The following is a 14,992-nucleotide window of genomic DNA, read 5'->3' as shown; positions in this document are numbered from 1 at the left end:
AAAATAAAATTAGCCCATCAAACTTGAAATTTCACAGATACTATTGCTTAAAATGAGGCAGGTAGCCATGGAAACCTGCTCTACACAGACTGCATGAAGTCAAGTGGATGCCAGGCAAGCTCAGGAAGGTGACATGTTACTATGGTAGCTTTGCTATAACAGCCAGCATGAACTATTGTCATGGGCACTGCCATCAGACCCTGGATTTTATTTATTTATTTATTTATTTATTTATTTATTTCCACTGTGGGCCTTGAGGGATCTTAGTTCCCCGACCAGGGATTGAACCTGGGCCCACGGCAGTGAAAGCGCGGAGTCCTAAACACTGGACCGCCAGGGAATTCCCAGACCCTGGATTTTAAATACCCCTTCTCACTATTTCTGTGCCTGGCCTGATTTCTTAACCTTACCAGGGCAGATACTCAAGCTCAGAGGGGCTTCGTAAGTTGTCCAAAGTCACACAGCAGGAAGATTAGAGCAGGGGACAGGATCCCAGGGACCCTCGGTGCTGGACTGATACTGATTCACCTCATTGACCTCCCTTTCTAAAAAGTGGGTTGAAAGCTACTTGCTCACATTTCCCAACAAATCAGAGCCTCACAAGTCAACACATTCTGCAGCTGGTCACCTCACTTCAAGGGGGCAACCACTTAAAACTTATAAGTATGCTCTAGCCTTAAAATGGCTAAACATAACATACTATAAGATTGAAAAACTATGCTTTTACACACAACGCTCCCATTTGATTGGCTATTTATTATTGGCAGTTCTTTCGGTCAATTTCCCAGTTTTGCTCTATTTAAGAGACCAGTCTTCAGGAGCCAGTCTGGGTCACCAATCTTATAAAAAACTTTCTTCAGTGCTGAAATAACTAAACAGTAACTTTTATGACTGTTTAAATATATAGATATACACATGCCTGTATATATATGGTAACTAAGAAGCCAAGGATTAATGCCTAACAGTGGTTATCTCTGGATGGTAAGGTTACAAATTCTGTGCATTGGTTTATATGAGTTTTTCATTTCTCCATAGTAAATATACATTGAGTTTAATAAAAGAAAAATAATTAAGTTTTACTGATACTATTTGAAAAAAAAAACTGTTTGTTTTTCTGAAGCCATCTTTGACCTGGAAAACATTCTCTTTTTTCAAATAAGCAGTATTTTCCTATTAAGTGTACACTGTGAGAACCACATTCTTTATTTCGGGTCAAGTTAAGTTCTCTCTATATGCTAGCGAAAGGTTTTATTTGTTGTTTGTTTTCCCCCGCCTACTCAATTTTGATGGGTAACCTGTATTATTGCCTCTCTTTGCCTGGTTTGATTTATGATCTTGGAAGTCAGGTCATTCTCTGCTAGGTCGAAGAAAGAAAGAAAAAAAAAAAAAAAAAAAGAGGTTTCCCCACCTAATACCTGATAAAATATCTGAAAAGGTCATTGCAGACCTTGACAGAAACACATACAATTTCAACCCAATCTGATAAAACAGCAACTAGAAAACTTTTATCAGAAGAAAATGTAACTTGCCATTTCCCAGCTCAGTTGACTGAACTTTTTTTTATCTGAAATGACAGACATCATAAGATAGGAAAAGCTGCAGATAAGAAGCCAAATTGAGTTGTCTTGAATCAGATCCGATTGTCTGCCTGGGTTCAAACTCCCACACCTGCTCTGAATGTGTCAATGAGAGTCTCTTGGCATGGTCCCGGAGGGGTTTGGAAACATTGCAAAAGTGGTGAACTTTGAGACTTCAGCGTTTATTCTGCGATTATAATTAACCTGCTCACCAGTTGCTATCGATCAATACTGAATGGAGCTGATAAAGTTTGACTGGATTTCTAGAAGTAGAAATGGAGATATAAACTAGGAAGAAAAAAAGGAAGATTAAAAAAAATACTTTAAGGATTTAATTCAATTTTAAGAAGCAAAACTGGATCTGTGACTGACGAATCCCAAAGCCTGTGGCTTAATAATCCTCAAAACTTCCCACCGTATTCTGGTGGTAACTCCTTGATTTCTCATCCTCCAAAAGAAAGTCCATCTATGATGATTCAACACAGAGTGAAAGACATCCTCACGTTCATTCCATTTGCAGAGGGTGAACCACATGCCATGGCTTACCTGTCTGGATTATATTTCTCCTTTGGCAAAAAAAAAAAAAAAAAAAGAAAAAGATATTTAAAGACATGAAGGCAATTTGGGGGCTCCTGCAAAGTACTGAAGGCCAGAAAACCAAATTCCCTTCATTCAGATAAGAGGCTTAAATATCCTGGCTCAGTTCTGATTACAGAGTAGCAATAGATAAAACCCTAGGCCCCCTGCCAGAAACGAGAAAGCTTCCACTCATGGCTTCTGTGATCAGCTCAGACCAATTCCATGGGCTCTTCCAGCCTGGGGTTTTATCCACTGTCTTGATCCATGCCCCTATTCTCATCTTCATTAAAAAATATAATCGCTGTGATTCCTCTCCTCCTTTCTCAGCGCCGACCTTCAGAGAAAAGGGAATACGGAGAAGATGGTTCTAGTTTCCTTAAGAAAAGGGACTTCTGAGAGAGCCACACGGCTTTGCTCTTCTCCTGCAGCCAACAGTCCCCCCAGAGGAAGAAGAATCTTCTAGTTTGGAGGGTCTGAATTCTGGGCAATCTCTCTTTAATTCTCCGCACACCCACGTCAGGATGCTGAAAGGAAGCTTGTGTGAGGCAGGGATTCCTGGCATTGCAAGTTCTGCAGTATCAGAATGAGATGGAGAGACATTGGTGGGAAACAGGACAACACAGAAGAGAAACCACACTGGGGAGAGGGAGCAGGTAGTGAGCAAAGTAATAGAAACTCCTGAAGTTTACTTGAGTCCTTCAAACACCACGTACCTCCTGGATCTGAAGAGTGGAGGGCCCTTAAGCTTGGCAAATGCAAAGTGTGGCAAACAGGGAAAAAGCATGGTCCTGGAAGTGGGACTTACCTGGGTTCTAAGCCAGAGCTGTTGTTTACTACCAGCAGGAATTGGGGCAGATTAATCATTCTGAGCATCAGTTTCCTCTTCTGCAAAATGGAGATCACAATATCTAATTCTCAAGAAGGACTTAAAAGTTCCTGTTACCTGACAACTTCCTCATTGACCCTTGAGAAAGGATCCAACTTACTTGCACGTATGCACAGTACACAATACATATATAAATACATATATATATGTATATATATATATGCATATATGGTACAAGATATAGGTTCCTATCCCTAAAAAGTTGAAAGTTGTTAGTTGGTTTCCAAACATTAATGTACCCAAACTTGTAAACTTATTTTGTATAAATTAAAACAGGTCAGAGGTTATTCCTAGTATAACCCCACTCATATTATCTTCCCTTACCTTCTTTAGAAGGAGACAAAAGAGTAGCTCTATAGTAGCCAATAAAACGTTAAAATAATCCTCCCTGGAGTGTGTTACATGAGACCATGTCATGGGCCACAGAAGGTCAATATAACAGAGTGATACTCATTCCCAAGCCGTGAGAGAGCCTTATCAACTGCACCTCATGCAGGATTGTAGGTCAGAGAAGTCACCAGCAGACAGATACTTTCAGATGTCAAAAAGGCCCCTTCAAGATCTTAAAACAGCAGCAGCCCTGGACCTGCAAGAACTGCCCACTTCTAGAGCAAGGCAATGGAAAAACCAGTGGTCCTTCCTCTTTCTTATGCAAACAGAAGCAGCAACGTGTGCAACCTGCTTCAGCTCTAAATTCAGTACAACTCAAAGGTCTTAAAAGGACAGGTTGAAAAGAATTGGTTAAAAGACTTACCTTGCCTCGGGAGAAGGTAATTTGGTTTTCTAACACAATCCCATCACTGTCCTAGGTTAGTGGTTTTCCATTCTGGCCCCAATATAACCTGAGGGAGAAGTGCCCACACCAGGAAAGGTCACCAGTGTATGTGCCCACGAGGGGATCTTAGGAAGTCATGTCAGTGGGGTTGGGTTCGGGGAGTGGGGGGGGACATCTGACAACTGTGGACGGAGATCTGCTCCCAGAAGGCATTACTGAGAGTAGGATAAGGGTTTTTTGACCCCTCGGTAAAGAAATCTCCTGTTGGATAAGCAAAAATCAAAAGCCGAATTCAGTAAATAACAATTTATGTTTTAAAGTACTTTTCCTGTACATCCATAAACTCTAAATATAGAACTCTTTTTTTTTTTAAAAGGCGGGAGACTTTCAGGAAGTTAATTCATGAATACTTATGTCTTTTTAAAAATTTAATTGGTTTAATGTTTTTTTAATTGGTAATATAGTCACATGGCTCAAAATTAAAAAGGTTCCATTTGTACACCCATGTCCACAGCAGCACTATTCACAAGTCAAGAGGAGGAAACAACTCAAATGTCCATGACGGATGAATAAACAAAATGTTGTACACACATACAATGGAACATTATTCAGCATTAAAAAGGAAGAAGTCATATCACAGGCTACAACATGGATGAACCTGGAGGACATTGTGCTAAGTGAAATTAGGCAGTCACAAAGAGATGAGTACGGCATGATTTCCACTTATATGAGGGATCTAAAGTAGTCACATTCATAGAGACAGATCTGAAGTACTCATATTGGGCTTCACTGGTGGCGCAGTGGTTAAGAATCTGCCTGCCACCTGCCAGTGGAGGAGACACGAGTTTGAGCCCTGGTCTGGGAAGATCCCACATGCCACGGAGCAACTAAGCCCGCGAGCCACAACTACTGAGCCTGCGCTCTAGAGCCCGCAAACCACAACTACTGAAGCCCGCTCGCCTAGAGCCCGTGCTCCGCAACAAGAGAAGCCACCGCAATGAGAAGCCCCGCGCACCGCAACGAAGAGTGGTCCCCGCTCGCCACAACTAGAGAAAAGCCCGTGCGCAGCAACAAAGACCAAATGCAGCCAAAAATAAATGAATAAATAAACTTATTTAAAAAAATAATAAAGTAGTCAGATTCATAGAGACAAAACGGCGGTTGCCAAGGGCTGGGGGAGGGTGAAGTTTGGAGTGTTGTTTAATGGGTATAGACTTTCAGTTTTGCAAGACAAAAAAATTCTGAAAATCTGTTTCACAAGAATGTAAACAACAACTTAACACTACTGAACTGTACACTTAAAAATTAAGGCAGTAAAAACAAAACAAAGTAAATCTTAACTTTAACCTCCCTGTATTTTAAATGTATTTTCTTGTTATCTAATGGATTAATAAAGAAGCACAGAAAGGACAATGAAAAATGGTTAAGGTGGTTCAAAATTCAAAAAGTTCCAAGGCACAGATGGTGAAAGTCCTTTTCTCACCCTTTCCCCTCACTTCTCCAGTTATTCCCGACAGGCAATCAATGCTACAAATTCCTTGTGAATATTTCCAGAGAGAAATTAAATATTTCCAAATGCATATAATCTTTTCTTCTCTTTTTTTACACAAATACAGTGCTACACACACATCCTGCACTTATAAATGTCTTGAAGAGGATACCATACCATTACATAATGAACTTCCTAATTTTTTATGCTGGCAAGATATCATATTGTTTGTATGTACCATGTGAACACAGACAGTCCCCTAATGCGCATATAGATTATTTCCAATTTTGGTCGGAATAATTATTTCCAACGACACAACAGTGCTGCAACTAACATGTGCCCATAGAATATATTCTATATTTGTAGAATAAATTCCTTGAAGTTAAATTTCTAGGTCAAGGGTATCAACTCTGTAATTTGTCAGATATCACAAAGGGCTCTCCATAAAGGTTGTACCAATTTACACTCCCATCCACAGGTATCAGAGTTCCTGTTTCCCCACACCTCTGAGTATGTTTGTTTTCTTAGCTCGTTTAAGTAAAAAAAAAAAAAAAAAAATAGGGAGGGATACTGAAGAAAGTGTTATCTAAAGCTGTCTCCTGTGCATCATTTCACCTGAGCGCTTAGAAAGTACCTAACAAATGTGGCTTGACCTTTCAATGGGACACCCCTGGGCAGGTGACAGATCTCACTAGAAGCAGTGACATATCCCTGGCTACGCCCCCCTCCCCAGCCACACACACACACCTTCCCCATTTAAATGGTTCTCAGGGCAACACCACAGACCAGCCCCAGCTCTGACTGACCTGCTCAGGGTGGTAACGGAAAGGTAAACAACTTTGGTTTCTCAAAGACTGACGAATCATTCTCTAGCCAAACAAGCTACCTACAATGAGTTGATCTCACAAAGTTCCCTACATAAATGCACTGGCTCTGAAAGCAAGTGGCTTAATTGATAAGCAGTCCCCAAAAGATCCAGAGAACACTTCAGAGTTTTCCACCAACCTACACCTTAAACAAACTCTTAGAACACCGTGAATGAGACAAAGCTTTCAAAGAAACCATTTGGCTAACACTGAGTGATATACATGCATTTCGTTGTGTTGTTATTTTTTTTTAATCAACCCTTAAAATGATTCAAAATTGTTGCACTCCTTTGAAAATATAACTGCTTGTTCTTCTATTACACAAAAGAATTGTTATTCCATCATAAACTATATTTTCATAGCTTTTCCAGTAACATCTACCACAATGTTATTTTCTTTAAGGCATATTCTCATATAATTTCCAGTTTCCTTTTCAGCCTTAAGTATTTACAAGCATTAATTGGTACAAAAATCAACTTTATTGTGGTGTAATGTACACACAATAAAACACTCCTATTTTAATAGTATACGTCCATGAGTTCTGACAAATGGATATGCCTACGTTAACAACTGTGATTGTGATCTCTAAAAGGAGACAGCTATATCATCCCACCACAGCTAACTCACAGGCACACCAACGCAGACCCGAGCCCTTGAAATGCAAGAGTCCCCAGCACAGCTCCACTGGCAGATGGCCACGCGGTGTCTCCTTAAGCACTTTCAGTGCCCAGGGGTTCATGAATAAGACAAGCCATAGCCCACATTCCATTTCAACAACTACAATCCCGTGTGCAAAAGTGTTCTTCTCAAACCTAATATCTGCTCACCTAGAGCAACACAAAGTGAAAAGGACATAGACTTTTGCCTTTTAGATATTTATACACAGACACTCTCTCCCTCTCTTACCCACCCTGGGACTTCTCCAACGGAAACTGCTCCAGTGGTTTCCCAAGGCTTCAGGAACCCTCTCCCATCTGGCTCACTCCTCCCCAGAGCCCTCCGGTGGGTCTCTTTGTGGGTCTCTTCAGCAGCCGTGGTGTGTGGTTTGACCTGGGCAGAGGACTGCAGCAACTCCCTCCTGGATCTCCACTGAAATATTTGCTCAGTGCCCAGCATGTGCCAGGCACTTACACATGAGTGAGACTCTGTACCTGGTCTCGGTAAGGTCACATAATTCCATCAGTGCAGCCTAATGCATGAATTCAATGGTTGTGTCAGGGCTCATATTGAACTTGGAATGAATTAAAGTTTATATACATGGCAGTCAAGGCAGAGTCATTCCTTCCACCCTAAGTCCAGAGCTCTACAGACGCCCCTGTTTGCTTTTATTGCTTTGCTTTTTGCCTTATTCCAATAACCAACAAAAGAACTCTGGCAAGATATGAACTACTATTAATACTAACGCTTAATACTTCATAGAGAAATAAAGGTGGTCTCTTCTTTCTCCTCTTTGAAATTAAAGACAGTTTCTGAGTGAAGAATGAGTTAGTCTGTGTGGTTTCAACTGTGGTGATAAATACATCATTTAAACAAAGCCAAGCTGGGTTCTATTATTTCATGGTACCAGACAGTGTGACAGTAAATGAGGGCATGCATTTTCTTTCATTCTTTTTTTTTTTTTTCTTTCCAAATTGCAGGTACTTTTCCTGACAAACTTCTATTTACCCTTCAACACCAAGTGCAGATGGCACCACTTAGGTGAAGACTTCCAGATTCCTAGACAGAGGGAGGTACACCTCTGTCCTCTCTCCTCTGCTCTCAGCTCATGGCCATAGCCCATTGCTGGGTCACTCACCTGCCTTCAAGTCTGTTTAGGGTGACCAATTATCCCCGTTTGTTGGGGGCCTGTCCTAGGTTTAGCACTAAAAATCCCCAATCCTAAAAAGCTCCTCAGTCTTGAGAAAATCAGAAAAATTGGTCACTCTGCATGATAGTGACTATTTACTCAAATAGCCATCATTTATGTGCCAAAGCCAAGAACTTCACAAACGTTACCTTATTTTTCTAATTTAAAACAACACTAAAAGTAGTTACAACCATCCCATTTTACAGGAAAAGAGAGGAGACTGAGAGAGGTAAGTACCTTGCCCGAGATCACAGGGGCACCCGAAATTGAATCTAGGTTTGCCTTGGTCATACCTCCACCCTGTACTGCCATCTTAGGACCCGGTGGCAACTCCGCACAGCAAGCTCTCAATAAACACCACGGACTCAGTAATCACTCGCCATCATCCTTCCGTCACTCAGCATCAGTTAACATGTCAGTGATGGTCCTCCATAAAGCTACCAGGCATTAACAGGAGGATCCACGTGATAGGAGGAACATAGAAAAAGCACATGTACATATGCGGCTTTTAACTGGCTGTTATGCAAGTGCCACCTGCAGAACATGCTGGAGATGTGAATGCCAACAAATTCAACATGCCTCCTGTCCCCTCACATAGGTAATGTGGAACCATTCATCACCTGACCACTTAAAACACTTGGCTGTGTACAGAAGAGAAAATCCAACTGCTTGGCCGGACCCCAGGGCTGTCTTCAGGTGGGACTTCCTGAAGTAGTGGGGACAGAGAGCACAGTGCACCCGGAAGACAGGCCACACTTGTCAGCAAGGGGGCCCTCCTTAAAGGTCGGCTTGCCATCTGTTGACACTGGAGTGTGGGAAACATTACTTACTTCAACACCCTCCGGCCTGGTATGGGTTACATTTGAGAATCTAAATACTCACTGTGTGCACTCCTCACACAGTATCTTTTTTTTTTTTTTTTTTAACATTGTTGTGGCTGTAACTCTCATGACCACAAAGAATCCTCCCCCCATCTTTGGATTTCAGACTTCTCTTTTTGCCCTAACCAAGCACCAAATTCTCAGTCCAGGATCACAAGGGTTAGGAAGCAACCTCCCCACCCCACCCCACCCCCCCCCAAGTTCGAAGAAGTGAAACTGCATGGACCATTCCTCGCTATTTTAAAATAGGAGTTCTAGAGGGAGTTCTAGAGAGAACTCAGGAGAGTTCTGAGAACGCGCGGCCCGAGGGGCCCGCGCCCAGCACGCCCACCTCGAGCTGCCATTGTATGGAGATGTTGCCCAGCTATCTCTCAAGGTCCTCCCGAGAGTCTCCGGAGCCTGGGGAGGGGCGGGCCCTCCTCTCTGGGGGTGCCGTCTGGCTCCCCCGTGACGGGGAGGGGGAAACTGGGAGCCACAGCTCCAAGCCCCGGCGCCACATCCACGGTTAATCAGTTTACCTGAGATGTGTATTTGGGCGGACACCCCTGGGGATCTTCCCCAGGCCACCCAGGGTCTGAGGATAAATTAAAAGCTCTTCAAAGCCTGAACCCTTCTCGGAGCCAGCCCAAGACTGGAAACCTGGGGGAGGAACAGGCTTTACTCTTCAAAGTGAGAACAAATGCGAAAGGATTTAGCACTTAGTAGGTAGTCAGTAAATGTTAACTTTGTTGCTCAAGTCTGGGCTTCCCCTCCCCTACAGGAGTCGTCTCCATCCAAGCCGGATCCGGTCCCTTCCTGAAATTCCACAGGACCAGAGGTCATTTGCATTTTGAACTAGCGTTGCCACTTCCTTTCTCTCTCAGCCTGAAGCGCCGAAGCCCTGCCTCGGACTTCATTTTGTTCATCTGTAAATGGGAGCAAGGGGCACACGTTTGACGTCCTTGCCAAGTCTGACATTCAAAGAAGCTATAAAACTGTGCCCATTACGATTGTAATTTCTAACCCCAGCCCTCGGGACCGGACGAGGCTGAACACTTGGACCTGCGGCAAAGTCTCCACTTCCGTCGGGCATTATAAAGATGCACCTCTGGGCTCCCCGCGTTCCCGGACACCGACCTGGGGTGCGCTTCCAACGCAGCCCTGGGCACCTATGCCCCGCCGACCAGCACACGGTCACGACACGCTCTGGCCCCGAGGCACCCACCTGGCACTGATCCCAGGTCAACCCATCTCCATTGCTAGGGTCCCTCATTTGTTCCCGGTGTGAACTCCCCGACAGGAAAATCTTCTGCGACCCCCGAGGGATCCTCCAACTGGCCCGCCAAATGGCCCAGAAGATCTTGGGCGCAAGCCATGTACTCAGTTCCCTGCAGAGGATTCTGAGCAACGGCCGAGAGGAGGTGGGAGCAGAAACCCGGTGTTCCCAGCGCTGTGCAGCCGGGTCGCCCGGCGGCCTCCGCAGTCACCTACACACGGGCGCCGCCCGGGCGCACGTAGACCCAGACACACCCGACGCCCGGGGCCACCCTGCAGACGTCTCTCCCTTTCAGAAAAGGATCTAGAGGGCAGGCCCGCCCTCACTAAACAGAATCTGGGTTCCGTGGGGCTGTGACCTTCACCGCCACTACCGCCCGCCAGGTTCTGTCTCCCAGTTTGCTTTCCTTGGAAACTCACGTAGCCGCTCTATCCCCTGCCCCCGCCCCCGCATGCCTGTGTAAAATTAAATGTCCCAAACAAGGCCTAGGACTACCTCTGTCCCGGCCCCGGACCGCCCGGGGACGCGCGCTCAGCACTCACCGAGATTGGGGTGTCGGGCCGCAGGGTTGGCCCGGCCGGGCAGGCTGTGCAGAACCGGGCTGTCGAAGGGACCGGCGGAGGCGGCGGCGGCCGCGGCCCAGGACGCGCCCACGTCGGCCATGTAGGCGGGGTAGGGGCTGGAGTAGGAGCCCGCGAAGCCGGCTCGCCCGTACTGCTCGCGGCCCGCCAGGCCGGCGCCCGCCGCCCCGCCGCCACTGCTGTAGGCCGCGGCTTCCCGGGCCGCAGCGGCGGCGGCGGCAGCGGCCAGGGACCCGGTGGTGCCCGGGAAGGAGAAGCGCGGCGACACGGGCGGCGGGGTGTAGGCGGCTCCCTCGGCTCCCGCCTGGCTCCAGCCCGGGCTGCCCTGCTGGGTCCCGGGCCCTGCGCCCGACGGCGCGGCCCCTGAGCTGCCGCCCGAGGCGGCCCCGGACACGGTGCCCCCGCCTCCGCCCTGGAGGTAGGACAGGCCGAGCACGGAGGAGGGCACCCGCGGCGTGGGCACGTAGACCGGCGAGGACGCGGCGCCCGCGCCGTGCATGAAGGCGCCCGGGCCGCCCGCCTCGTAGGGCCCCGGAGGGGGACCGTGGTTGGCGGCCATGGCCAGGCTCTGGTACATCGCCACGCGCGCTCGCAGCGTCCGAGTCCTCAGAACAAGGAGCAGTGCGGGGAGAGAAAATAATAATACAAAAATAAAAAGACGACTAATGTACAAGTGAGGGGCTGTCACAAAAATGAAGATCAAAAATCAAAGGTTTAAAAAAAAAAAACACGAATCCTTCAAAAATATATACGTATTAAATCCAGCATTGAGCCAAAGACTCTAGGCTCTGGTTTACTCAGGAAAATCCCAAATTGAATTTGCGGTTGTTCCCGGAGGTGGTGGAGGAGGGGCCGAATCCACTGCAGGGGCTGGAGGTCGCGAAGACGCGGGGTAGCGCCCGGGCGCGGGCACGGGGCTCCAGCCGGGGTCACGCGGGCCTGGCCTGTCGCTGCGCGGCACCGCCGTCTTCAGGACACCCCGGCCTGCGGTGCAGGGTGCGGGAGGCTGGCTCCAAGGCCGAGGGCCGGGCGGGCTCCTTTCCTCCGAGATGCAGCCGAGTCTAAAGAGGGAATGACAAAGAGGGAAATAAGTTCATCCAGAGCTTTCAGAGCCCATTTCCCCTAAGCTTGGTTGCTTCTCCCGCCCAGCAAACAAAATCGCCACTCTCGGGGGCCCGGCTTCGGAGGCCACCCGACTCCGCGGGAAGCTGTTCTGCAGAGGCCGTGGGGTCCGGCTGCCGGAGGGAAGCCTCGGGGAGGGGCGATTTAGAGACCCGGGGCTTCCTAGTTATTGGACATGAAATTACTGGTTATGCTCACGCTCAATTTTTTGTTTTTTGTACTGCTTGTCAGGAAGGACTTTAATTTTACCTTATTTCTAGCATATTCTTGTCACAATATTTTAAAAGTCCAAGGGTTTCCGGTTTCCGCGCAGAACCTAGACCTAAGAAATCTCGTCCCATCTCCTCTGTCCCCCCACCTATCCCCAAATGATCTTGGCCATGAAAGAACTTTAGATTGCCCATGGAAGACAAGGACAAACTTTATAAAAACCAGCAGCCTAAGAAGTTTTTGTTTGCAATCTTTTTTTGCTTTTTTAACTAGAGGCAGAGTCTAAATATTTATAAGTGAGCACAGTGTCTGCTAAATCTCGGTGAAAAAGTTTGTGGAATCTCTTATCCATACGCTGTATCACGTGGACATCAAATCAGACAAGATACACGTTTCTCGCAAATAGTTTTATTTTGGAGATTTTGCAGACTGATATTAAGAAAAGTAAGAGGAATGTACAAAGTCACTTTACAGAACTACAGTACTCACTGAACCATTCCAATTCATCGAATGGGTTTTTCATATGGAATCACTGATCCACCCACATATGGAATCAGAACACCAATGAGACTGCTTGGGGGAAAGAACAGTTTGTAGGACTTGATTATATCCTTGTATCCTGTGTTTTGATTTCACCAGGCAATTTTTCTGATAAAACTAAGCGCTCCACGTTCTGAAGCACCTGCTTAGTTCCAGGTCATTTTCTCCACAATTCCGCTAAGTAAAAGTGTCTCTCCTCATTTTACAAAAGAGGGGACTGAAGCATCGAAAAGTTTTGAAACTCCTTTAAGATCAAAGTACAATTAAAGGGGGTAGGGGACAGGATCTGTAGGACTCCAGGGGTTCACGGCTGTCCAGTCCATGCCCACTTTTCTCCTTAGGAGAGGCAGCTACCCTTAACATTTTTTTCTTTAATTGCAGTAGTAGACTTACAGACATACTAACAGAACTATGTACTAAATCCAGGCTCTGCCACTTACTGAATGAATGACTGTAGACACATTACTTAACCTTTCTGTGTCTCAGTTTCCTCATTTGCAAAAATTCAAATATTAAAGGTAACTATCTGGTATGGTCATTCTGAGGATTATAAATTAATATATGGAAAGCACTTATAACAGGGTCTGATAAAACTTTTATAACAGGCACAAAGAAAATTCTATACAATTGACTATTATTTTTACTACAGTGTACCATGAGAAAATGCTTCAGACGTATTATGTACTATAATAAATGGTCATCTTTATTCTTGTAAAAATATTCTGGAAAAGGAATGTCTAATACACACTATATAATGCTTTTAATCACTTTTGCAACATCACTAATAATAATAATATTATAGCACTGTATTATACAGTCATATGTTAACTCTTAAGTGGTTTATTATTTGCTTTCAAAACTATACAATAAGTTATTGGTTTGGGGAACATTTCCTTCCAATAAGAAGTTTAGTTAGAGGATGGATATTAAAAAATTTGACCGAGATCACCAACTTTCCCCTTTGAAAATGAAGGCAAAAAATTAATACCTATAGGAATGTCTGGGCTTCAGTAAGTAAATACATAGGTTTACCTTAATAAAATATTTGGTATTTGATTTTAAAATCAAATAGTTGACCTACTTCATTGCATTTTCTGGAATACTCCTGCAGTTCTAAACAAATGTCATAAGTTTCTTTTCTCAGAAAGCTGCAGGAAAGGAAGATTTATAATTTTGTAATCCAACTTCCAGTATACATACAGATGCTAACTTAAGCTTTAAAATGGAAACGCTGAAAATGCCATAAATCTAACATTTGTCTTTATTACATTCTCTGCCTTTTTAAATAGCTGATACATTACCTCAGAGTTGGATTACTGAACAATAGGAGGGGGAGAAAATACCGCTCTATACCTTTCTGTTAAGACAAGAAATGAACTACTCCCTTTAAAAGACTCTTGCTTGTTTCTGTAATTGAGCCTCCTCGAAGGCCATCCCGGGAGGGAGCGGAACGAGCTCCTGAGAACGGCAGAAGAGGTCTGGCCTTGCTGTGGGGATCCGGGCTTGTGCCCCAGCTTTCCCTCTCCCGCTGATCACCCATCCCAGTTCACCCCAAATTCACAGGCCAGACAGGAAAGCTTTCTTCCTTGCTGAGTGAGCTCAGAGCCCTTTTCTGATCTACTTCTGAGCGCCGAGAAGATCGAGAGCGTCCTAACGTTCCCGTGCATTTACAGGTCACTCCTGCTCCTTCGGTTCAGCTGACGCCTTCGCCCTCGGCCTGCTGCGCAGAAAACTGTCACACCCGAACGCACACCCGAGTCGGCGATAACGGACCTGGTCGCTGCGGGGGACGTGGAGATCCAGAAGTGGAGGGGTGGGGTATCACCCCGTCACCCCAATAAAACCTTTCTCTCTTTAAAAGCCTGAAACCTGCTCTTGGCTGCAGTTCCTTTTCTGAGAAACACAGGAAATCCTTCCCCGAGGCGCTTTCCCAACCTTCCCGGCGGCGCTGGCCCCGACTCCCACCGGCCCTGGGCCCCTCACCACCCTGTTCCCCCAACCGCAAGGCCCCTCATTCTTTTGACCTGGTGGCAGTGTACCACCTGGGTATCCTCCTCTCCCCTGGGTGACTCCCCCCCCCCCCCAGCCCAAAGCCAAGAGACATAATTTCGTGGACCGGGGTAGCTAGCCGTGGCCAGCTGAGGGACCTCACTGCTCTCCGCCGGGTTCCCGCCCTCAGCTAATCCCACCCAGAAGCAGTGTGGGTTTAATCCCCTGGACCCCAGATAGGAAGACTGGGAGGCATGAAAAGTGCGGGCGCTCAGCAGCCATTCCCGACTTCGGAGCGCCTCCCCGGGGCCCGAGGCCCAGTTGCGCCGCCTCCCACCGCCTCTCTGTCACCCACGGGCGACACTCCTCCGTCTGACTCCCTCCGTGTTCGAGCCG

The 14,992-nt window shown here is 46.2% G+C and overlaps 1 protein-coding gene across 5 annotated transcripts in view; it reads right to left on the bottom strand.

Moving 5' to 3' along the window:
• The window catches only part of GATA4 (GATA binding protein 4), a 343,627-nt gene that overhangs the window by 41,947 nt on the left and 286,688 nt on the right, over positions 1-14,992 (bottom strand). For all 5 annotated transcript variants that reach the window (XM_082468982.1, XM_082468983.1, XM_082468984.1 and 2 more), the window contains one exon: positions 10,697-11,796. In XM_082468982.1, coding sequence (XP_082325108.1) covers positions 10,697-11,312 — 616 coding nt within the window. In that variant the 5' untranslated portion in view covers positions 11,313-11,796. The remainder of the gene's footprint in view (positions 1-10,696; positions 11,797-14,992) is intronic.

This window comes from Balaenoptera physalus (assembly GCF_965194825.1).
Source record: "Balaenoptera physalus genome assembly, chromosome: 7".
NCBI classification, from domain to species: Eukaryota; Metazoa; Chordata; class Mammalia; order Artiodactyla; family Balaenopteridae; genus Balaenoptera; species Balaenoptera physalus.
Note: the sequence above shows the minus strand (reverse complement) of the source record. Positions and strands in the feature narration are given on the sequence as shown.